Raw genomic sequence first — 24077 nt, forward strand, 5'->3', positions numbered from 1 at the left:
AAGCAGATCCGCAGGGGTGTCCTCAGGGTGCTCACACCAAGGCAGCTTTGCATGATGAATGGATTGTGAGAGACCTGCAGGGACAGGTCACAGCTGTGGGAAGAGTYCTGGTGTGAAGGCCCAGAGACCTGGGCCAAGTCCACTTCTTAAATGCACATATCTTCCTACTGCACATCCTCCAGGCAAAAATGCTGCYGTTTCCTATCCTGGTGACACCCTGTGACACATTAAGGGCTCTGCTGGATGATGGCAAGTCTCAGGATAGCTGTCTCATGGCTGTTTGAATAGCCTCAAAGGCCAGACAGTGATCAGAGGAGCAATGACAAGGTGGCAAAAMCAACCAACCTCATCCCTCGGCATCARTTAKTCCTAAGACCATCAGGGGTGAATGARTAAGCCATGGCCCCTGCTTTGAAACCCCCTAGAGCAGCTCAGCAGAAGAAACCCTCTCCTGAATGCTGTCCAAATTCTGGTGGTCTATTGGATATAAATGRCTATAGGATTTCTGTGGAGCACGGGTGGAGGGGGAATTTGGGGATTCAAGAAGAGAATTCGGCTTGCACAGGACTTCTTATGGGATGTTTACGGGAAGGGCCAAGGGCAGGGAAAGGGGCTTATCGAGGTGGACTGGGGAGCAGCAAGCACAGGAGAATGGAGAGCTGTGTTAGCAGAGCCCACTCAGTGCACTGGTCTGGCCAAGCTCGGCACCTGATCACCATTCAGTCCGCCCAGATCAGAAACATAAATAGGTGGGCATACTTTACAGTGGTAATGTTCAACCATTGAATAAAGTTAGTGGAAACATTAGGAAAATGCTGTATTCTGCAACCCCTGAGCTTTTTAGAACTTGACTGAATGACTTTTTGGAAGATGCTTTGGAGAAAAACAAGCTACTGGGGTTCAATACACTACAAATTAGTTGTCAGTGAGAGTGTGGAGAAGAAAACGTGCATRGGCTGGTACCAGCCATGCTCCAACTGTTAAAGAATATTGGACTGAAGCTGTCTAGAGTTGATCACTTAGCATAACTTGCTTAGCATTAGTAGCTAAATTTGCTGAAGCCTTAGGCCGCAAGCTGTGAACTTTCGTTCTGATCTGACTTTAAACTTCTGCCTCAGCGGGAACCTAGGGTTGCACCCTGTTATGATGGCCGGGGAGCTTAATTTTCCATAACACAATGGGATGGCCAGGAGCACGGCCACATTGCCAGCCAGAACCACAGCAAAGGTGGAGCTTCAAAGGTGGAGGGGATGGATATCCAGAAGTGGGCATCTTCCAGCCCCAGGTACCAGTTACAAAAAACACTCCTGCCATGGAGCTGGTGCTCATGTTTGTACTAGTTTGAGCCAACATCGTGTGCTTACCTTGTCCTACACACATTCAGGAGTTCAGGTTTTCCTGCAGCATGCAAAGCAAAGAAACTTGTAATTATTTCTCTGATAGAGAGATTCTTGTCTTTGCAATGCATTTAGTAGCAATCTCTATTTCACCCAGGTTATATGTATGACAATTGAAAACAAATTTCTATTTAATCTTTTGTACTTCTGTATAAACCCTGACACTCCATCCACCCACTTACCCACCCACCCGTCATCCTTTCTCAGTTTTAGTCATACCTACTACCATTACATTCAATTCATTACATGAGAGCTTTTGTATTTCTGTCCTTGCACTTGTGGCATACTTTGTGCACATGTGTGTATATATACATATATATATATATATATATATATATACACCTGTGTATATATAGTTTAGTAGATTTCAACAGTAGCGTATTATCTTGTTAAGAGTCATTTGGACATTGTGTGTGAATAGCCTATTTGGATTTTAGAATGATTAAAAATCTTCTCTGTGGTTTTCCTTATGCAGGTTGCCAGCTGTCTGCATTTTCACTTAAGTGCAGCAAAAAGCATAAGGCGTACAGGGTCTTTGTGTATGTAGATATATTGTCCTTTCTAATCCACCAGGTGTGAATGACAGCTTTAGTCCCTTCCATGAACAGTGAAGCAAACAGTGCTGAGTGTCCAACCTCTTTTATGTAGGAAACTGCTATTGTACACTATGTGCAACCAAATTGTACACTATTGTACAACTGCTRTTGTCTCTGTTCCCCCTAAGAGGACAACTAATCGCGTCAGATTGTGAATCTTCTTGTTGCTCATGGAGACCAATCCTCCTCCTTTTAAATGAAAATAGGACAATACACACCAAATGGTGAGTGGGTTGCAGCTAGAAAATGAGGATAATTGAAGGGAAAAGACCTGCAAAGGTGGTTTCTGTAAGTGCTCTTCCCAGTGCTGGCTCTCTCTCCTGGCCTTTGCTTTCCAGGAAATGTGGCCTGCTTCATAGCCTTGTCAGGCAAATTGAGCTCTGACAAATCTGTACCAAAAATGTCTGTTTTAGCTAAGTTTTTCTTTCMGTCCTGGCTTTCTACTCCACCACCTCTCACCAAGATTTTCTTTGTCGTGGAGGATGCTTTGCTAATTAGGTCGTATTCCTACCAGAGGGAAAAAAAGGGAAACTGGTAGGAGAGAAAGTAAATGAGAGGAAAAGAAGAAGAAAATCAGTGGAAATGGTTAAAATAAATCACCAAGTTTCAAATCCCTGATGGTGATTAATATTTAGCTAGTATTGATGCACATACAGAAGTCACCAAAAAATTATTCCATTTCCCGCCCACCCCAAACAAAGTATTTTATTTGAARTGGAGGTATTTTGCAGAAACACACTGATTTTAAAGAAGGTTGTTTCCACAACATATTAGGCAGTTCAGTGTCTGATATGAGTCAAAAAAAAACCCAAACAGCTGTTGAGAAATAGCAGCAGAGGAGCAGAGGACAGAGTGGAGAACAGGATTACTCCACTATGTGGGCCCATTTGCGGCAGCCTGCTCAGGGCTATATGCGGTCCGAGTCTTTCATCTGAAAAAAGTCCATAGCGGAGCAGAGCTGTTAAGTGGTGTTATAGGGATGGCATCTGCAGTGTTCGATAGTCATGGTGATGCAGACTCGGAGGCCACTGTTGCCCAAGGTCTGGCTCCACTTGCTGGCACTCGATTCACTCTTGCCTCTCCTGTTGCTGGCACCTAGACCTTGCAGCGCTCACACCTGGGGCAGAGGGTGAAATCATACAGAAAGACAGTTAAGAAAGGATTTAATAAGAAGATAGGACAGGCTGTAGTGGTCTGGTGCAGGCCAGCACCTCCCCCCATATATCCATAATACTCACCTTAGCTTTGTTTTCCCCTTCTTATCCATTACAAAGTCCAGACTGACCCTCTTCAAAGCTATGCTTGCTTAACAGCCCATCAAACAGTGGCTGACGAGTTTTAGTCTTCATTATTGTCTCCATTATTGCTTATTTATCAGGTTTGTGTCTCCATTGTTTTGTTTATCACTTTCTCTATTACTGTTCCCTTTGAACTGAGAAGGTCCTTGCTCTGATAACTTTAATGAAGCAGATGCTCTCTCATTCCACATACCCTTACAGGAACCAGGAAGRTTTTGGGGAGAGGCAACAAAGATAATCAAAGGCCTAGAATAATTTCCATGCAAGGAAGAATTGAGTGAGTTAGGACTCTTCATCTGGAGGAGAGATGACTGACAGGGTAGGGAAGCGGTCTGTAAAATGCCATGACTTTAACAGGATATTTAGGAGTAATTGTTCTCTGTCTCTTTTAATACAAGAACTAAGAAGCATTAAATAAAATAGCAGGTGGCAAATTTAAAACCARTTGCAGGAGGTGTTTTTCGCTCAACAGGATTAAGGTTTGGAACATTTTGTCAGAGCAAGTTGCAGACRCCAAAAGTCTGCAGGGGCTTAACTGAGCAATAAGACAAATCCACAGGAAAGAAATCCATTAAGGAATATTCAACACAAATTACTGCTCTTAGTTCAGGAAGTGCCCAAGCCTCAAATCGATAGAAGCTAACAGAGAAATTATTCCCTGGTGCCTGCAGTGTTCTTATTCTTTCCCTGAACACTTGTCTCCTGCCACTGTCAGTGACACAGCATTGGCCAGACCCTTCAGGTTCCCTCCAACAAGAGTAGAGTTTCCTCACACACCGTTTACCTCCCCAGGGAGCAAACAGACCATTCTGCAACCAAAGCAACCTCCCATCGCAGACTGAGGACAGCAAAAAAGTGACCTAGAGCTTAGAGGGGTCCAGCCCCATGGAGAACTGCTGAGAGTGTGATGAGGAGGCAAGACACTGGGTTGGGAGAACCCACCAAGTTTAAAAGGTGGGAGTCCTTTGCTGCCATCGTACCCTCCAGAATTGGTGTGAAACAGCCTCTTAGCTGCTGCATCTTCCCACCTTATGGGGGGACATCTGAAGAGCAGAATGATGCAGACACCCCTTGATTTGAAAATCTGTTTCTATAACCAAAACTTCAGCAAAGAGAGCTTGACGCAGCAGGAAGTAAACTTAACACAGCAGGCAGCAAACAGGAGGCACATTGCACAGCTGTGTGCAGACACCATCACACACACACACACAGCAGGCGTGCAGGTGATCAGAACAGATACATACATCAGTCTCATCCAGTGACAAGACATGAATGAATTTCATATGTCACGGACATCCAAGAGCAGGTGGGACTTGTCACTGCTCTGCCAACCCCAGACTTCAGCTCTCACACGCCAGTAGCAGCAGGTCCCAAACTCCTCTGCATGGCATCACCCAGCATACAACAGCAATCCTTTCCTGCTCCAATCCAGGCAAAGCCAGGGCTCAGGAGACTTATTTAGACCCAACGGTACCTTGTGTTGCAGGAATACAACACAGAGAAGGTTTCTCAGATGCGTGTCTATATGGCTCCTTGCACAGCGGGGACTTGATCCCCAAAACTCATGAACATTACTGTGTGGCACAGGCTACCAGCAATTTGGATAGGAGTGAATGCAGATTTGATGCTGATTTCCTGTCATTTTTTGTCTGTTCCCCTGAGTCCCTTCATTCAAGCTGCCTGTGGGGTTTCRCAGAGACCTTATAAGCAGCTGTGTGTAGCATGGGTCTGACTCAGGCTTTCTCACTGCAGTCAAAACAGAGCCTCTGCAGCAGAATTTGGTAAGTTTCTGAAATGCAGAAGAGCAGGGACATCACAGTGAGGTTTCATACCTGTTCAGATGACACTTACAGAGCCTGATGTTGATGCTAACAGGTTTAGCTATATGGTGCTCAAGGGCAAAATAAGGAAAAGGTGTTTAATCCCTTTTCTCTGTTCTAATTAATATCTTAATTCAAGTTTGCTTGTTTGTTTTTTTCCCCAGTTACAGGAGAGTTAGAAAATATTAGATTTAGAAAGGACTGTTGTGGTGATTTGTTCTGATGTCTTGCATCGCACTTCCAGAAGAGTTTCATATCTAACTTACTCATCAAGCCCATAATATGGCCTTCAGGCAAAATACACATCTCAGAAGAATTTCTATTCTTAGTTTTACAGTTCCAAAAAAATGAAGATTTTTGTCAGTGTTCTCTCCTTTTTTTCAGATTTTGCAGACTAGTAGTGTCTTATTTCAGTCCAATTTCTTTGTACCTTCAGTTTCCCGTCACTGGGTCACGCTGTGCTTGTGGGGTCTGTTGAAAGGCCATCTCTGTCCAGCACACGGAGGCAGGTGGACAATTTTTACATCAATTTGGCTTTTCTTTTGTCCATCAAATAGTCTAAACTAAATAAATCCTTCAGTAAGAGACTTTTTTTTTTTCCCCCTGAGTACAAGAAAAGAACTCTCTCCTTTGATGCAACTCTGAAAGGTTTGATCTTACTTCCTGTTCAATGTCAGTGCTCTTCTTGAAGTTCTTGGAACTTCAGTTCCCAGCGAGATCTCTCATTCATAGCAGTGACTCTGTTGTTATGCAGCTGTTCAAGGGTTTCCCATTCAGAAGAGATTAAGCAGCAAGCCTTGCCTCTCCAGTGCCCTGTCTGACATGCAAGCATCAGCTGCCTTATCCTGGCTCTTCCCACCGCATTGATAGGGGAGTCTGCACTGCCATGAGCTTTATTCCTGCAGTTCTCTGTCTCTGAAAGTTCTCCAGTGTTGATTCTTAARGTGAAATCTGCACTGCTTTTATACTTTAAATTTTCATTAAGCATTATTAATTTCTTTTTTATTGGATGAACAATTACAGGTTTTGTCAGCTAACCAGTTATATTTACCAGTTAGAGTCTGAGTACTGTAATACAGTTACTAAGAAGAAATCTGGATCACAGGGATTTAGAAAGCCTAATTCAGTGTGAAATGAACATATATGATTTAATCATGGTTCATGACTCTAAATCAGTAGTATATATTTAAAAAAAAAAAAAAAACATTATTTTGGGGAACTTCTAATATATTGAGGTAGGTGATAAATTTCCAAACTCCTTGATGCTTTGGTCTAAGCCTGTCCCTCATTACTGGATATTTTACCCCATAGTCATCAATGAAGAGGGAAAAATAATCATCAGCACATTAATTAACAACTGCTATGAACCCAGGTGATTTATAAAGTGCATAGCATTTGCCTATACAAATATGCATATGTGTGTTTTCTGGTTTGCGAGCAGTACCCTTCTTWTTCCAGGTTTTTCTTTCTATTTTAAATATAGATGCTACCCCGTCCATCATGTGGTCTTCCAGCAGCTCCAACTCTTCCTGTTATTCATTCATGCTGACGGGCATCCCGGGGCTGGAGGCTGCCCATGTCTGGCTCTCCATCCCTTTCACTTGCATTTACGTTGTGGCACTGGCGGGGAACTGCACRATCCTCTTTGTCATCTGGACCGAGCCGAGCCTCCAYGAGCCCATGTACCAATTCCTCTCCATGCTGGCCATCACGGATCTGGGCTTGTCTCTGTCTACAATGCCAACCGTGATGGGTATTTTCTGGGCCAACCACAGGGAAATCAGTTTCGATGGCTGTTTTACTCAGACTTACTTTGTTCATTCATTCTCTTTCATGGAGTCTTCGGTGCTTCTGGCCATGGCCTTYGATCGCTATGTGGCCATCTGCAACCCACTGAGATACTCCTCCATCCTCACCAGCGCCAGGATAGCCAAGATCGGGCTGGCTGTCATGTGCAGATGTCTCTTAGGGGTGCTCCCGTCCTTCTTCCTGCTGARAAGGTTGCCCTTCTGCCAGTCCTGTGTGCTCTCCCACTCCTACTGCCTGCACCAGGACATGATCAAGCTGGTATGTGCAGACATCACATTCAATAGCATGTACGCACTCGCTATAGTGGTCCTCATAGTTGTGTTAGACCCCCTGCTCATCTTTGTGTCATATWTACTGATTGCTAAGGCAGTCGTGAGCATTGCATCCCCAAGTGAGCGTCTCAAGGCTTTAAACAACTGCTTGTCCCACATCCTGGCAGTCCTAGTACTGTACATCCCCATGGTTGGCKTGTCCATGGTTCACCGTTTAGGCAAACACGTTTCCCCTCTCGTTCACATCCTCATGGCCAACATTTACCTGCTGGTCCCCCCCGTGCTGAACCCCATCATCTACAGCATTAAAACRAAGCAGATCCGCAGGGGTGTCCTCAGGGTGCTCACACCAAGGAGGATCTCCTTCCCGTGGCACGATGGGACCTGAGAGATCTCCTTGACAGAGGTCACTGCTCTGGGAAACACCCACTTCATAGAATGATCCAGRTGTCGCTTCAGCATTTGGAAAGTGCATTTGCTTCGCCTYACTCAGGGCACCCACTCAGTGCAGTTATTAACTGTTATTCATAGCCATCCRTTAAGAATCATTCATCAGAAATCCCCGTGCRTGAAGCGAGTGGAGCCTGCAACCGAGTCGCTCCAGCCTCTGCTTGTGAGGAGCACTGTTCATCTTGATCGGGGAGGATCTTCTCCCCGTGGCACCACAGAATATAAAGAACCCTCACTAATAGGTCACCACAAATGAGTGGGATGAACTCATTATGCTATATACATCATTTGAATGTATACTTCTGAGTGAAAATAGAAACAATTCAGAACTATTCATATTGAATGCATTATCTGTGTAAAATTAAAGCACAGTCCTCAATCTTTTATTCTGTCCTTGAATTGTGATTTATCATATAATTTTCTCTACTCCATGAGTTGTGGTATATTTCTGCTGCCCACAGAAGGAGTTCATGCCGTAGAAAACCATAAATATGCATAATTTTTTTTTTCCTCCTGGCCATTGAGATTGTAACATAGCTTTCTCAAGTATTTGTCATGAATACTGTAATGAAGAATTAAACTTCAGTCTAGRAAAGAATTCAGTATGTGATTAAATCTATGTATGTGATTAGTCACATTGTTTTCACTCATCATGTGAGGAGCCATTCACTCACCCTTTAGGAAGTCATCAGGAACCAAACACTGCACAAGGATCAAATGCCTTTGTACCTTACTGAAATTTGGGTGAATGCAAGAGGTTTGAATGAATATTTGCCCAATCTGTTTTAATATTGGATGCCCAAGTCTACCAAATATCATCCTATCACAMTAGATAGGCTGGGCACAAGGGTAAATTCTCTGGTTAATTTTCAACCTTATCAATAATCCCTTCACTAAGCATAATCAGAAATTCATGGATAGTGGAAGGTGTTAGGGCTTTAGGCAAATTTCTGGGCGCCTGACTTTGACCTGCTCTGAGATTAKGGTAACTGAACAGGACATGGAAAAYGACTGGACATGGCATAAGAAATCAACAGATCAACAACAGATCAAAATGTGAGAAGTGAAAAAAGTTATACAGAGTAGTGATGGATGCTTGAATAACAGGCGGTTAAAGGGGAGTTGTATGCAAAATAGCCAGACTTCACAGACAACAGGAGGGGAATATTGGAGACCTTTTGGGGGATCCTGCCAGGAAAACAGTACCTACTTAACCTAGGTAACAGGAGAACAGCAGAATGGATGGGCCATGCATCCTGCTGTCATCATGTCAGCACCAACCCAACACTTCCTGAGAGAACGGTCACTAAACAGCATTCCTTAGGGGTGCACAGTAAATACTCTCAAATCAGGATGCTATGATGGCCTTGACACAAAGCCATGCGGATGTGCAGTCACTTTCCTTTAGCAAAGTTCACCCCATCTACCCTTCATGCCTCCATGTGTCTGATACACATTTTAGTAGGAAGTGATATTATTATATTATTACTTATCTACAACACAGCCTAAGTCAATAGTCTTGTGTTGCTTGTGTCCAGGTGGGTAAGTGGTGAGCAGCTAGGATTTATACATCTTCATACAGAGTTCATCATACAGAGAAATAAATTCTTTTGCAGTGTCCTGAACTTAGGCCAGCCACAGTAAAGGGCTGAAAGCCTGTGGCTGGGCAGACCAAGGGCAGGCGGCATGCCAGGCGCTCGCTTCCCAACAGCATCCGTCCTGCACCCTGAGGCATCTAGACAGCAGCACTACTTTGCAGTTTGCAATCATAACGCTAAATGGGCTTTCAGTAAACGCATGTGTCTGGCCCACAAACTTCTCTTAATCTTTAGACTCAGCSATTAGACAATAGCATTATCTCTATTTGTTTCTATATTGCAGAGGCAGTTTTATATATTGCAGTTTTAATATACATTTTATCACTATTTTAAACTCTTGAATATTGGGAGATGTGAAATACTACAGCTGCCTCAAACATCAAATCAGTGTAAACGGAATGAGAACATGACAAGAAAAGATGAATGYGAGTAGTAAGTTATTAAACAATATTTCCTGTATGATTCCTGGAGCTAGAGTCTATCTGTTTGTTTACTTTTATTACATTACCTGAGAGGCTGCACTTAAAAATACAGAATGGTGCACTACCCAGGAAATTAATAACTGTTGCATGCTATTTTCTCCTGCTCGGTGGAACAAATTTCTCTTTTTGTTACCCAAGACTAATGTGATTTTGTGGTACCAAGTTTCATGCCTTTCCTTACACAGTGTAAATAATCTGCATTAAAAAAAAAAAAAGAAACGAAAAGAAGAAGAAAAAGAAGAGTGAAAAGTGTTGTTAATTTTCCCAATAGGTAGTAGATCTGAAGGAAAAAATGGCTTTTCATCTCATGGAAGAGAATTTTATCATTTTACAAAGTACTGAGGAAAGTAGTTTGATATGAAGCTTGCTTGTATTTATTTTTTTGAAAATKAGAACCATGAAAACATTGCTTAAGTAGCCCAAAATATTTTATTTCACTTGCAGCAATATGAAATTACGCCATCAYAAATAAAACCTTCTTTTCTTGGTCATTTAATATACTTCGAAGGACACTTGGATCCACTGCCTATCTCAGAGATTGCAGAGGTAAACTGTTGTGCACAAACATGCTCTTTATAAGCACTCTTTGGGACYTATATCCATGACCTACAGTCTCTATTCTAGTCCTTATGACAAGCAATCAGTTGTTGCTTTTGGTTTTGGCGTRCGCAATGTCCCAGCGTCCTGAAATAGCGGGGAAAATATGTCCCTGCAGACCTCAGAGTCCCTTATGTCCCAGCTTCAGCTTATGCTAACACATGGTCCACGGAAAGAAAAACAGCTTTTTTATTCTCATGGGGAAATGTTCAGAGCCTGCAGCACACCTTCGTGACAAGAATGTCCAAACACCAGTGCCACTGAGCAGGGCTGCCCACCAGGGTGGCCTGTCTCTCCAAAAGCACAGGGCCAGAGGGAGCTGTTGCAAAAACAGTCCTTGTGAATAAGCAGTTCGCTTCACCTTTGCATTAATTTCTCTCCTATGGATCCAGAGTCTGACAGCTTGTTATGGTAATGACCTAAATCACTCAGATCTTTTGTAGGGCTGAAGTGCTCCAGGAGCCACAAGTGCTGAGGCCGCAGCTGTAAGCAGCAGCCAGCACAGCCGGGACCATTTACTTGCCAGTCTCAAGCCCACTAAATAGCACAGGCACTAAAAAAGGTATTTCTCCAACATTTGGGTCCCTGGCTCTCGCTCCTTAGTTGGTTCAATCTGCTTGCAGCCAGCAATCTGCAGTAGGTATCTGTATTTGCAGTGGCGACTGTGTTGGATTTGCACAAGACTGCTGCATTAATTTTCAAGAGCGGTCCGTGAGAGCACTGTGCCTCTCCAGTCATACACGTACCATGCGTTTGAACAATGAGCTCCAAATTTTGCAGCTCTGTGCCACCATTCCAACTGCAATTAAATGCAGATAGCCAAGTACATTGCACTTTCCCTGCCAACACTTAATAATTAAACAATATATGATTGTCTTGTTTGCAATTAATTTCTCCAACATTCTTTGTTTCAAGGACTTGCTTAAAAACCTAAGGGCTAAATGTCCCTCTGCCAGGTATCAGGTCCTGAAAATTGCAATATTTTTRCCAATAACTACGTGCACGAAATTCCTGTTTTATATAGCGCATCAAAGGACAGTCTGACCTTTTCAGTCTCCTTTAGTACATAGTAAACTGGATGGCCTCAAGATTATATTTTCATATTGTGCAGCTGAGGCTGTGAGCATGGACGTAAAGAGGTGGACCCAGAAGCAGAGATGTGAATCAAATTACACTCTTACTTGGATACAAAGCAGCAGACAACTCATTGAAAAGCAGACATTTCAAACTATGGTAAATTAAGTCCTATTGAAGCACGSTCAGACTGCTGCTTGAAATTACATTTTGTATTCTTAGGCCTTTTTAAAATCAGGAAAGCTTCTTTTGCAATAGGTTAATTAATTCATGTACTAGGCAACTTCTCTCTTCAGTAGCTAGGCTTGTGCACATGGACAAAAAGGGCAAGTTTTCAGGCACAGACATTCCTCTCCAGACCTGAACACATTCAGTGCATGCTCTGTCCTTTTTTTTCATTAGTTTTCTAAYCATTTTTCATCTTAAATATTGTGTCCCTTGAACAACACCTCAAGGTTCTGAACACTTGTATCATGTATTTGTATTGTGCTGCTTTTTTGCCCCAGTAGTCACTGTTTAATCTACATTCACACACGCACATTCTTATCTCCCATATCTTCCTTTTTGGCCCTCCATCACTAAACTCTGTCATTTACACCAATGAAACAAAGGAAATTCATAAGGAAATCATCAGGATAATCTGGCCTGAACTTCTGGCCATGTCCCTGACCAGCCTTGGTCAGCTGCAGCCCCCTTGGGAGTCTATGAACCCCAGGAGTGGTATCTGGATGGCTGCTCCACAGATGAAAGCTGCTCCTTTTTCAGTGGACATCTCTGCCCATGTTCACTGTGCCACAGACCCAATCCTCCCCTCCCACCCAAAGATTTTGTGCTCCCTTCGCTTCCAGGACCCAGAGACGGTCTGAAGTCTCCCTTATTATCTGAGTCCGGCTACCTAACATTGGTGTAACACAAGATCTTGCCCTTTTGCTTCTGGACTCCCAGCTACTGTAGAAAGTAATTATGAGCTAATTAGAAACAGAACCTAATTTGTCTTATTGCTAGCTCAGGACCCGTTCCAATTTAGCAGGAGTTTGAACAAGATTACTTACCCATGCATAGTGCTATGCACTTTCATTGAGCGAGCCAGGACTGGCATTTCTTGAGGTGTCAACAGAGTCCCAAATTAAAGCCCAAGGTTTGATTTCACCTGAGTTTTGCCCTCCATTAATTCAAATCATGAATAAAGCTGAGATGAAACTGAGTTTGCATTGTTTTGCTGGAGTGGTGCAAAGTCCTTGGGGACCCTGGCGACATTTCATAAAGTTGCTCCATAAACAGAGGCTCAGTGGCGTCTTGCTGGTGAGACACTGGCAGGCTGAGCACATACTTCTCTCATTCTGAAAATGCAGGTAATAATTCCTCCTGAACATTTCTGCGGAGGCTGTTTGGTCAGTGACACAGCTATATGTGCTAGCTATTAAACTGCCTCAGGTACACCAGCTGAATTTATCAGAAAGGGTTTTATTGATCAATGAGATGCTGTTTACTCAATTCTCCAGCCATCCAGGAAAATTGCTCTTTTACTCTTCTCTAAAGGAGCAGTGCTCAGGACAGGATATGCATTCCTAAATCAAACCTTCTGAAAAATATTAGGCCAGATTTGACTCATGAATGCAAGGACAATTCTGCGCATCGAATAAAGATGAGACATGTGCAAAACTTAGTATAAATTAGGCCCAAATTAGTAGTTCAGATTAATGTAAATCAAAATTTGAAAAGCAAAGCCAAACATAGATGAGTTTTTTTACTTTAAAACGGCATGAATTCAATGATTTYTGACATAAAGAAATTCAGCTGCCCCTCCCTGGGCAGAGGCATCCTCTCTGTTTTCTGGAGGAACTGGTGACAACGCTGTAACTGTGCAATTTGCTGAGCRTTGTAGCACTAGTTTAATTCTCTCTGACAGCTTTTGTGCCTGTGCTGGATCATCTTCATGACAATTTTCAAGGCTAGGAACCAAGTGAGATTTTATCAGTTTTGGAACTGAGGCAGTTCTTTTTTCTTTTCTTTTTAATTATTTGTTGAAATCTGAGATTCATAGTAAGACATAGAARGTCAAGATCTGCACCAGCTAAAAAGAAAGATATTAGGTTCTAAAACAACAGTTTGGGAGTACTTTTCATTGTAATATATCAGGMTTAAGGCAGAGCAACAGCTAGATTTAGATGGTTTCTCAACTTCATTCTGACTCTTCATAGCACCGTAGAAGCTTTTCAGAAAAAAAGTATTTCTATGCAATGGAGCAAGACCTATCCAGCTGAACAGGTGSAGTTTAAAGGCCCCTTGGATTTTTTTCTTCAACAGCCAAGATTTGAGGTGCCTTCATAGACTTCTGAKGATCTAAGTCAATCTGCATTAGCTGTGTTTTTGGTCTTTTCTGTTTTGTATATGGCCATTCATTCCCAGTTGTCTGATCCATTCTGTGGGTGTCAGAGGCAAGTGCATCCTCCCTGTCACTGGTTTTCCTGGTCCCAACCGAGACCAGATCCCGGTAGTGGTAGGTACTGTGCACACACCAGATGACAGTCCTTTTTTGGATAAATTGGAGCTCAAGCTGTCTGGTGCAAAGCAGCTAGCAAACACAAGAAATAGGACTAAAATAGAGCTCTTCSCAGCTCAAGTTCATGCTCTGTCTTCTAGGCCACATGGTCTTCTGCATGGGTTATTCTACATTTTCTCCTGAGAATACATTAAAAATCTTTTTATTCTATCATACGGATTCCATTCTTGGTAGGAAAATAATTTAAAAAAATCTCGACTGGCAAGGATTGTCCTGTCCAGTCCTCAGAAATGTAGAGACAGCCAGTGCTTAATGAGCACACGCCTTCCATTTATCATTGTCATCTCCAGCGCCTGCACCCCAGCACAGCTTTTCTTTGCAAATCTCCCTTTTTCCTCCTTTCTCAGATATGGGTTCCCCTCATTCACCAGTTATTCGCTCCTTTCCCTACTTGTTTATGCTCCATCTACATGTATCTTCCCACTCACTTGTGTAGCACACTCATCCAAACTTCAGAATTACCCAAAGGTTAAGGACASAGATATTTGTCAAAAGACATTAGATAATGATGTCTTCCTCTCAGTGCGGCCAGCTTTGTGTCTTCATGGCATAAGGTTACAATATTTATGCCTTTTTTCTTTTATTTAGAAGGAATACTGGAGCTAAACCCCACAGCTTCATGGCCATCTACAACCCCCTGCAATATGCATCTGCCCTGACCAACCCCAGRACAGGCCCTGTGGGGCTGGGGCTCACGGTGAGGAGTGTAGCACTAATGGTGTCATTGCTCTTTCTCTGAAAAGGCTGCGTTTCTGCAGACCCCATGTGCTGGCTCACTCCTCCTTTTGCACCCCAGTTTAATCCAGCTGTCATGTACAGGCACCATTATCAGCAGTATTCATTTGTTGTCCTGGCCACACGTGGGCTAGACTTGCTGTCTATCATCCCGTCTTATGTCATGATCATTAAGACTGTGCTGAATATYGCATCCAAGGAAGAGTGCCTCAAGGCCCTGCACACCTGCATCTCTCATACCTGTGCTGTCCTGATTTATTACATCCCAATGATTGGTTTGTCCATGCTACACAGATCTGGTAGACACTGTTCTCCTCTGGCTCAAACCCTCATGGACAATATCTATAGATTTTGATTTCTTTGGAAAAAAAGTGTCACTGCTGGTTATTGTCTGAGACTCCTGAAAAAAAAAAGAAAAATCCTACAGCAAAAATTCAGACTGTCTTGCCAAGACATCCAAAAAGAGACTGGTACATTCTGTTATAGGAGAAATAAAAGTATAATGAAGTAGTGGTTCAGGGAGTAGGTATCATTGCTTCCCCCAAATACCCCATAAAAGCAAACCCCAGCAACAGGGAAGAGCTAACTGATAATGTTAACATCATAGCAAATGACTACACATTGGTCATGAATAATTTTAGATAAATAATACAAATGCAACTTAATGTGAGTTATAACAGAAAAATAAATAAAAAAAAGAAAAAGTGCAACTAGGTCCCAGTAAGGTTGAAGCAACATTTCCTTACTCCAAGAAGTAGATACAAACGGACCTCTGGAGAAGCCAACTATGTAGAGAATTTGAACATAATCCAAGAAGTAACCTACAAGTATTACCAATAAAAGACTGCCAAGACACAAGTAAACAGGAGGAACTGAGGGAGCTGAYAGGAGGAAATTCTAGGAGACTCTGTAACTGTGAACACAAAACTAAATTGTCCACAGCTGTCTTTGTACTGCTAAAACTGAAATCAGTAGTTTATGCACCACAGGTGCTAGCAAAAAATTAACACCAGTGGTCTCAAATAAAAGAGAAAGCTTAGGCTTATTGTGTAACTCCAAAAAGTGTCATGCCTTTACTGATGGGAAACCAATATTAGCAGAAATTGATCATAAGTGATTTCAGTTGCCAGAAGGCATTGGCAAGAACATTGGAAGAAAATGCCCTAAATGTGTGATTTGCAAGTCAAATAAATACTCAGGATGGTAACTGGTGTGTGCAGACCCTCTGTCTAGACCATATGCAATGCAATGACTCTAAATACAGAATAAGGTTTGGTGCCTATYCAGCTGCTAATGCAGGCTACAGCTCTTCAGGGAGATGTTGTTCAGCACTTGCTCTCTCCAGGACCACCATTCCTCCTATGTCCTCCCTGAGACAGGGGCTGTTGGTCACGGCTTTCTGTCAGTACTTCATAATCCCATGAGCTATACCCCATCCTGGCCACCCCAGAGAGGACCGCAGTGGAATTAGCCCACATTTGCTGGGTTTTTGCTCCTGACCTGAAGCTGGAATGAATGCAGTCCTGCATGTCCCATGTGGTCCATCATTTGTAACACAACCTCACACCTACCACCACGCTGGCCTACACAGACAGCACCAGCAACAGGATCTAAGAGCTGGTTGCAGCTTGCTGAACAACAGGGCTCTCACCACCTTGTGTTCCCATCCTCAGCCTCCTGTCCATGCCCATGCACTTCAAGGCCATATCTGAATCGTATGGATATTTTATACTTATGGTATCCTTCTCCCTTTCCTGACCCTAACTGCAATTCCTTGAGCAACTTCCAGTTCTTTAGGTCAGCCAAGGAGACTGCATTATGCAAGGATATATATGCTAAAGAGATCCAGAATATGGCCTCATCTGTCAAAACTGAAGCCTGGCATGTTTCTAACCAAGCTTTCCTTGGAAGTCTTGACAGTGACAGTGGCAAACAGCTCCAGATGGCCTCCCTCCACCCACAGCCCATYGAGAGGATAGGGAGGCTCAGGCAGTTGCACATCATTTTTCTCCTCCTCATTTCAGCAGAACCAGCGGCAGCAGGGGCTGAAAGGTGGTGTGAAATCTTTCTGTGACTTCCACTCAGCGGAAGATGCTCATGTGACAAAATGAAATAGCTCCCTTGCAGGCTGTGGAGACCATAGCCTTAGCTACAGGCTGTCAGCTTCCTTTTTGAACCAACCAGCAGTTGCCAGTTATCAAATTTCTGATTGGTAGCACGCTTTRCACAATCAGCCTTCCATATCGCTAGGAGATTAAGAATGGCAGAATTATTCTTACTGAATCATAATCAATACCTGAAGGACACTGCTGTGTCAGCTTCTTCAGACAAACACATTCTTTACAGGTATTTAAGCCTGTAATGATTACAAATTTCAAGTTAAAGTTAGGGATTGTGCAGTGATAAAGTATTTAGTGAGTTATAAATATACACTTTTCATATGACTTTCTGCATATAAATATATAAAATATATATATTGTGATTGACAAAAAAGGTAAGGGGAGGTCTGTGCTGCCCAAATGCATGGGCAGAGGGAGCAGAGGTGGGCAAGCAGCACTCACTGCAGGCACAGGAGGCTGGTTTCACTCCAGCTCACAGAGCTTAATGTCCTGCTGCTCCCTGCTGGCCATGTATCTCCTGGGACTTGCAGGAGAAGAGTGCAGACATCCCCACCAGCTGGCGAACAGCCCTGCCTGGGTGTCCTGGACAGCAGGCTGGCAAGTCACAGGCTTCAGGAGGGCTCTTTGCCACTCAGGTGAGATATAAGGGTGAAATTCAAGTTTGTCCTATTGTTGTAATTGCTGTGCAGCTCGGTGTCAGGGCTGTGCACACTCAGTGCCCTTAATTCCCTTGATGGTCCAGGAACTCCCTGGCTCATCTCTGCAGAGATGAAAAGATGAACCCAGATAAGGTGATTGACTGAACTCCTAAGCACCTTCAGAACAAAGTATTGGACTAATGTTGTTACAGGAGTTGTCCAGGTGGGAATTTCGGGCAGTCCCAAAGATTCCCCCAGTCAGGTCCTGCTGGGCCTTGACCATACGACAGGCACTGTTTCCATGCTTTGCTAGTTGATTAGCATCCTGACCACCCCAGAGACTTAYTCAGGCAGTTCCTGCTGTAGAATTGACCAAACTGTCCACAGATAAGAGACTTGTAAATAGTCAGTAGAAACTGATCCTGTAAGATATAATAGGTATGAGACGTTTTGTATGCATTTTAAGACGATCAATAGCAATGGATGCACTGGAGTAGTCACGTAGGACAAATGGCCAGGTGGATATGAGTTCAGCCCAAAGAAGGGTTTGAGGAGTCTCACTTGATCCAGCTGAAGAGGCCGTTGAAAGGACCCTTGCAGCAGAGACTCCCATCTACACCCAGACAGCGACCAATGATCCTGTCTGAGATTTGATGAAGCAAATGTTACCCCRTGCAAAGATCTCAATATTTTTTTTAAAAACACTCTGTCCATGATACTTTGTGCAACAGACCCACAGACAGGCTTAAGTAAACACAATGAGATTTTTCCTTCTCAGCTGCTGCCCGTTGCTGCAGCTGGGGTATTTTTACTAGCTGGAAGGGGATAAGCAGGGGTAGARTGAGCCTGGAGATTGGTAACCTTCTCCTCTGCTCTCCCTGGAGAGGCACAATCCAGCTCACACAGAAGGGAAGGGCTGCTCAGCCTCTCCTGCCCGTGCTGCGGGTCTAACCCGTGCCAGCCGTAACCTCTGGAACAGACTGCAGCGAGCCCAGCAATACTTGGAAACTGGCTACATTTCTTGCCTCTGTTATTGGAGAGCTGGAAATCTTGCTGAAAGWTAGAGGCAAATATACTGATGTCAATCTTCTCAGGCAAGGGTTTGTCCTGTGAAGTGTTTAAACGCACTCAGTTCTCATTAAGTTAATGGGAGCTTCAGTAAAGGTGTCCAAGCAAGGGTTTCACCTGCATTAAAAGCCTTGGTGGCAGTAACACTGTGTTTGGCCAACGTGTGAGACCTGTGAAGGATCCAGTAATGGGGTGTTGTCAGTCAGCCGGGCCTCTGGGCTCAGCCTGGCAGACATGCTCCAAAGATGCTCATCACTGACTCTTAGAGAGGGGACAAAACTCTGGAGGTGGTCACTGCTGTCTCATACATATATAATATTTTTTCATCCAACAACTCACCATCAAAGCCCTCAGCAGACTCCAGAGACATTTCCAGTCCCCGCTGTGGAGGATTCCAGCCAGCAATTGAAATATTTTCCCAAAAGACTTCCTATCCAAACCAGGAAGGATTGGGAACTATGAGCATCCCCCACTATAGGAATGTTAAAATGATCTTTCTTTAGTACTTTCCATCAAAGGTCCCCAGMTGAGCATCTCCTAAGAAAAGGGCCCATATCCCCTCTCTCACTGGGCTCTCAAAGACATCAGGGTTACCCGCAGCCTGGGCTTTTACAGCACACTTGATCTGCTGGAAAGCACAGCCTTTGTCAGGTGTAAGTCAGACCCAGAGTCAGGCTGAATCCTCCCTTGAATTTTCAGGGTGGAGGGATCCCTATTTTTCCCACATTCAGATGTAATTCACAGTAAGCTAAGCCTGTTTCCACACTGTCAATATCAGGGAAACTCCAGAGCATTAAAAGATCTGGATATTGCCCTTGGTCTCTCATGGATAAATGAGAAGTGACTCTGCTGTGCTTGGTAGTCCTGTGTTAAGGCTATTTGCTCCGGCAGAATGTCTCACAGCAGGCCAAGGGGCAACATACATCCATCTATTTGGGGATTTTCCCCAGAAAGCAAAAGCTTCAGATGACGTGGCAGTATCTCAGGGACCTGCCCARCCAGCTGCTGTAGGAGACATGGCTGCAGTGTGAGGTAGATCAGGCAGAACCCAGCTCCGTTATTACAGATTTCCCCCAAAACAGTATTGTCTTTTTTTCCTTGCCCTTCATTTGTAGTGAAAGCTAAAAAGGATCCCAATGTATCATGTCAACTGTGGCTCAAAGAGGCCTCACACCTGAATTCCTCTTCTTGGTTGGCATCCCAGGCCTGGAGGAGTCTCACACGTGGATTTCCACCCCATTTTTTGAGGTACATCAGTGCACTAATGGGAAAGGGTGCACTGGTGCTCATTATCGCACAGGACCCCAGGCCCACGAGCCCATGATTCTCTTCCTGTGTAATGGCTGTCACCAGCACAGTGGAGGACAGTACTATGTCAGTGGTGAYCAGCACAGGTAGGGAAAGATATGTGGGCTTAGGGATACATCAGTGGTACCAAAAGCCCCGAGCATTTTCTGGTTMAGTTCCAAGGAAATCTCATTGGGGGCCTGGCTCACCCAGGTGTTCTCCATCCATTTTGTCTCTGCCGTGGAGTCATACATCCTGTTGGCTATGGTGTTTGGTAGACACATCTGCAACCCCCTGAGATGCACAAATGTGCTGACGCACTCTGTGATAAGCAAAATCAGGCTGACTGCCTTCCTCAGGAGCTCTTCCACTGTTGCCTCCCCCATCATCCTCCCACAAAGGCTGCCCTACTGTGGCCACAGCTCCATCCCTCGCAGCGGCTGTGAGCACATCACCTGCCAGGCTGTGCCAACCTCACATGTGGTGTCCGGTGTGGCTAGATTCTGCATCTACGGCTGTCTCCTACGCACCTATGGTCCTCAGCACCGTCTTTCGCCTCCCACTCCAGACTGCCTGGCACATGGCTCTAAATGCATGTGGCTCCCACATCTGTGTCATACGTGAATATTGATGTCTTACACACCATCATTTTTCTCATTTTTAACACACTGTTTTAGCCACAGTATTCCTTGCCATGTTCACATTTTGCTGGCCAGTCTCTACATCTTCATTCCTCCTGTCTTTAATGTTATTATTTACAGAGTGAAAACGAGGTGGATTCAGAAGAGACTGATCCATGTGTTGAGGCAGAAGGGGTGAACGTGCCAAGGGCTCTAGCTGCATCTTGCCACTAAAGGTTTAGAAAAACAGACCTTACCATGAAAGACTAAAGATCTTAATTTCATTAGCTTTCTGAAAGATGACGTGATATACCTTGAGCAAATCATTTAGCCTATCTTTGATGCTCAGAAGGACATAAATAATACTTTCTTTCTTCTGCCTTCGTAAACTTGCAGACACTAGAGACCCTTCAGGTCTCTTGCCATTTGACTGTATAGTACTTTGGACAATGCAGTCATGATTCCTACTGTAATGCTAGACTGCTACCATTAAATGAAGTATAAGGTGACCATGAATTAAATATACTTTGCAATAGAGATAACAATATATTTTTGGCTGTTTAAGATGTCATTACAGGAACTCAAACAAAAAAGGTATTTTAACAACCAAAGAGCCAACAGTAAATGTGAGCAGTCATACAGTTGCTGCTCTGAAAATGGTTTGTAGTTGCAGTAGGCTGCTCTGAGAAGTTCTTCAGCCTCTTTCCCAGTCTGCAGCTCCATTGCGGGGAACTCGTTGCTCTGATTTCTCCAGTTATCACTGCAAAGTGATGCCCCAGAGTTTTTGGAGTGCTTGACCAGATACTCCAGGAAAACATCAACTTTGGAGTAAGAATATTTTTAGCATCTGATAACGGTAACTTGTTTCTATGCTTAGTTAATCTCTGATTTCTAGAGTTTTATCTAATCTGTGAGTGCACTATTATTCATTCCTGAGATGGAAGATCTTTGGCCAATAGGAGTTATGCATCATTCTTTCAAATATGTTTAAATTACTCTCCCCACTCACATTTGGTAGTGTAGCTATTCCTTGCTGCTGCCAGTTCATTGTTTTCTGGTTGTAGGAATCTAGAAAACAATCTGAGAAGACCACGGTTTCAGCAAAGGGTCTTTCTTTGCTCTGTGGACTTGGTAGTTGAGTCATTGTGTGGATGGATAAAATTATCACCAAAACAACTGAACTGCTTCCATATGTGTTCCTGCACATCGCCCTGGCTAGTGAATATTTTGTATAGATCCCCTGTTAGATATTAAGTCTTCCTGGTGTGGTTCTGGGTTACCCTGAGCTTGTCAGAAGTGTCTCCTCTGTGTTTACTGACATTCTTCTAACATCAATCCACCTTTGGGAAGGGAAGCATGGACATGTCTGCCTGATCGCTGGCTTTTACCCAGCTAACCACCATAATCAAGCATCAGCCGCAGCAGTCTATCCCGTTGAAGGTAGGTAGCTTTGCTGCTGCGCTGAGACCTCCTCTGACTCCCAGGTCTGACAGCTTTATCCCAAGGTGAGTGCTCAGCACAGAGCTCCCGGGGCACTGGTGGAGTTCTGGAGTCATCAAATAAATGTGGATAGCAACAAACATMTGGAAAGCATCCTGTATTGGGATGTTTTCAAGCTGTTCATTTTTAGCCATAGGGAGGCTCCCTGCAACCTTGCTGAGCTGTTCTCGTTCTCATAGGGCAGCTTTACCGTGCCCATTAGGAAAGGGCACTCTGAGCAGTGAGAGTTTCCTCAGGCAGAGCCTGTCACTTCTGGAGCCAAAAGTACTTCTGTGTCGCATGACCTGATGCCTCTAAAGCATCCACATTCCTCTGTTATAACACATCTTATTAAAAAATAAACAGTTTCAGGTATTCTTTTTGGAACAGTTTCYCATCTACACATTTGCTTAAAGTATAGTTAAGGAAAAGACCTCATACATACTAATCTGCAACACTTGCTTTTATTTCTGTATTATTCCTTTTGGAGACTTTTTTAATTCTATGCATTTTAATAGAGAAGCAATTCCTATAATGAGTTCTGGTACACAYCTGCAACTCAGAGGAACAAGTTCATTACACATCTTTTCATCTGACACCAGAGAAAAAGACTGAGATGGAGGCTTTGCTGCTACCCTGAAGTGAAAGCAGTCAATCTCCATTTTATAGGGAATTTCCCACAAATGACACAAACTGGTATAGGTTCTCATTTCCTTGATCACCCTCTTTTTCCAGTCCTTTAAAGAGCCTGACTTTGTTTTTTTTGTCTTAAATTTTCTATGGACTGTTGGGGAAGGTGACATGGGAGATCTTAGGTGTTCTGTATTTGACTGTGATTGCAGAAGATTCAGGAATGTTACCTGAAACAATGCAAAGAGAGAAAGTTTGGGGGCTTTTTCTGGAGTCCTGCCAAGATATTCATCATTTTCTGGTAGTGACATCTCGCTCTTACTCACTCATAAAATGATTTGTGGAGCAGCTGAACACTTTTACAACCTTCTCTTTTATCTGTCTTGTTCGCACACCATACACGATGGGATTCAGCATCGGGGGGRTGAGTACATACAGGTTGGCCAGCAGAATGTGGATGTGGCGGGGAATCGTGTGACCAAAGCGGTGTGTTAAAACACTGAAAGATGCAGGGACATAAAAAAGTAATATAACACAGACATGAGAGCCACAGGTGCTAAAAGCCTTGTGACGGGCAGTCCTAGAAGGGAGTCTGAATAATGTGAGAAGTATCAGGATATAAGAGACAGCAATTAGTACTATATCTAACATTATCACTGTAAAAGGCACTGCKAGGCCATACAAGATGTTGACGGAGATGTCGGCACAGGCCAGTCGGGCTATGCCCATGTGCTCGCAGTAGGTGTGCTGGATGACGTTGTGCCCACAGAAWGGCAGCCTTTTCAGAAGAAATATACACGGGAACATGATGCAGAAACTTCTCACGACAGCCACCAGGCCAGTTTTCACGATGACTGATTGTGTCAGCACAGCCGTGTACCGCAAGGGATAGCAGATGGCCACGTACCGATCGAAGGCCATGGCCACCAGGACCACAGACTCTGCAGAGKAGCTGAAATGCAGGAAGAACATCTGGGTAAGGCAGGCACCAAAGGAARTTTCCCTAGCGTTGAACCAGAATAGAGCCAGCATCTTGGGCACCGTTGTGGTAGACATCATTAGGTCAGCAACAGCCAACATGGACAGGAAAAGGTACATGGGCTCGTGGAGGCTTTGCTCTGTCTTTATGACAAACAACAAGACACCATTTCCCAGCAGGGCTGCAAGATACATGGAGCAGAACAGGATGGAGATCCAGATATGTGACTTCTCCATGCCAGGGATGCCAGTCAGGATGAATGTTGCTGGAGCCCAGCTGGTGAAGTTGAATGGTGGCATAATCTTCACCTGAAAACAAAGACAGAAGACACTGCACAACTTTATTTCACATACTAAAGCTATTCCATCGTTGCCTGCTACCAAATGCCTTGTATTACCTTCTCTAATCTGCTAATGGCCACAGCCAGAAGTATGATCCTAAATTATGTAGACCCRTGGTCTGCAAAGTATTGCAACATGTACTTCTCCTATGATGTGAAAAGGGCAGCTGTCCAAATTTTCTCTTCACTTGATTTTAACATGGTATAAGTGCATTTTTCTTCCAA

General features: G+C 43.7%; 2 protein-coding genes across 3 annotated transcripts; one reads left to right on the plus strand and one right to left on the minus strand.

Annotated features, from left to right (window-relative positions):
* Positions 1 to 6526: 6526 nt before the first annotated feature.
* On the plus strand, positions 6527 to 7666 carry LOC112961156 (olfactory receptor 51Q1-like). 2 transcript variants are annotated; one of them, XM_026056045.1, is made up of 2 exons: positions 6527 to 6540; positions 6626 to 7666. In XM_026056045.1, exons 1-2 carry the CDS (start codon positions 6527 to 6529, stop codon positions 7578 to 7580), a joined length of 969 nt encoding a protein of 322 aa, XP_025911830.1. In that variant the 3' UTR covers positions 7581 to 7666. The 2 variants fall into 2 exon arrangements, with proteins under 2 accessions (XP_025911830.1, XP_025911829.1); XM_026056044.1 differs by lacking the exon at positions 6527 to 6540 and having other exon boundaries at positions 6612 to 7666.
* A 6874-nt stretch (positions 7667 to 14540) lies between these two features.
* LOC112961153 (olfactory receptor 52B2-like) lies at positions 14541 to 23811 on the minus strand. Its single transcript, XM_026056040.1, has 2 exons — positions 22897 to 23811; positions 14541 to 14558 (listed from the first exon to the last, which is right to left on the minus strand). The coding sequence occupies exons 1-2, from the start codon at positions 23809 to 23811 to the stop codon at positions 14541 to 14543; spliced, it is 933 nt and encodes a 310-aa protein (XP_025911825.1).
* Between the last annotated feature and the right edge of the window lie 266 nt (positions 23812 to 24077).

This window comes from Apteryx rowi, unplaced genomic scaffold, assembly GCF_003343035.1.
Source record: "Apteryx rowi isolate R43461 unplaced genomic scaffold, aptRow1 scaffold_1291, whole genome shotgun sequence".
NCBI lineage: Eukaryota > Metazoa > Chordata > Aves > Apterygiformes > Apterygidae > Apteryx > Apteryx rowi.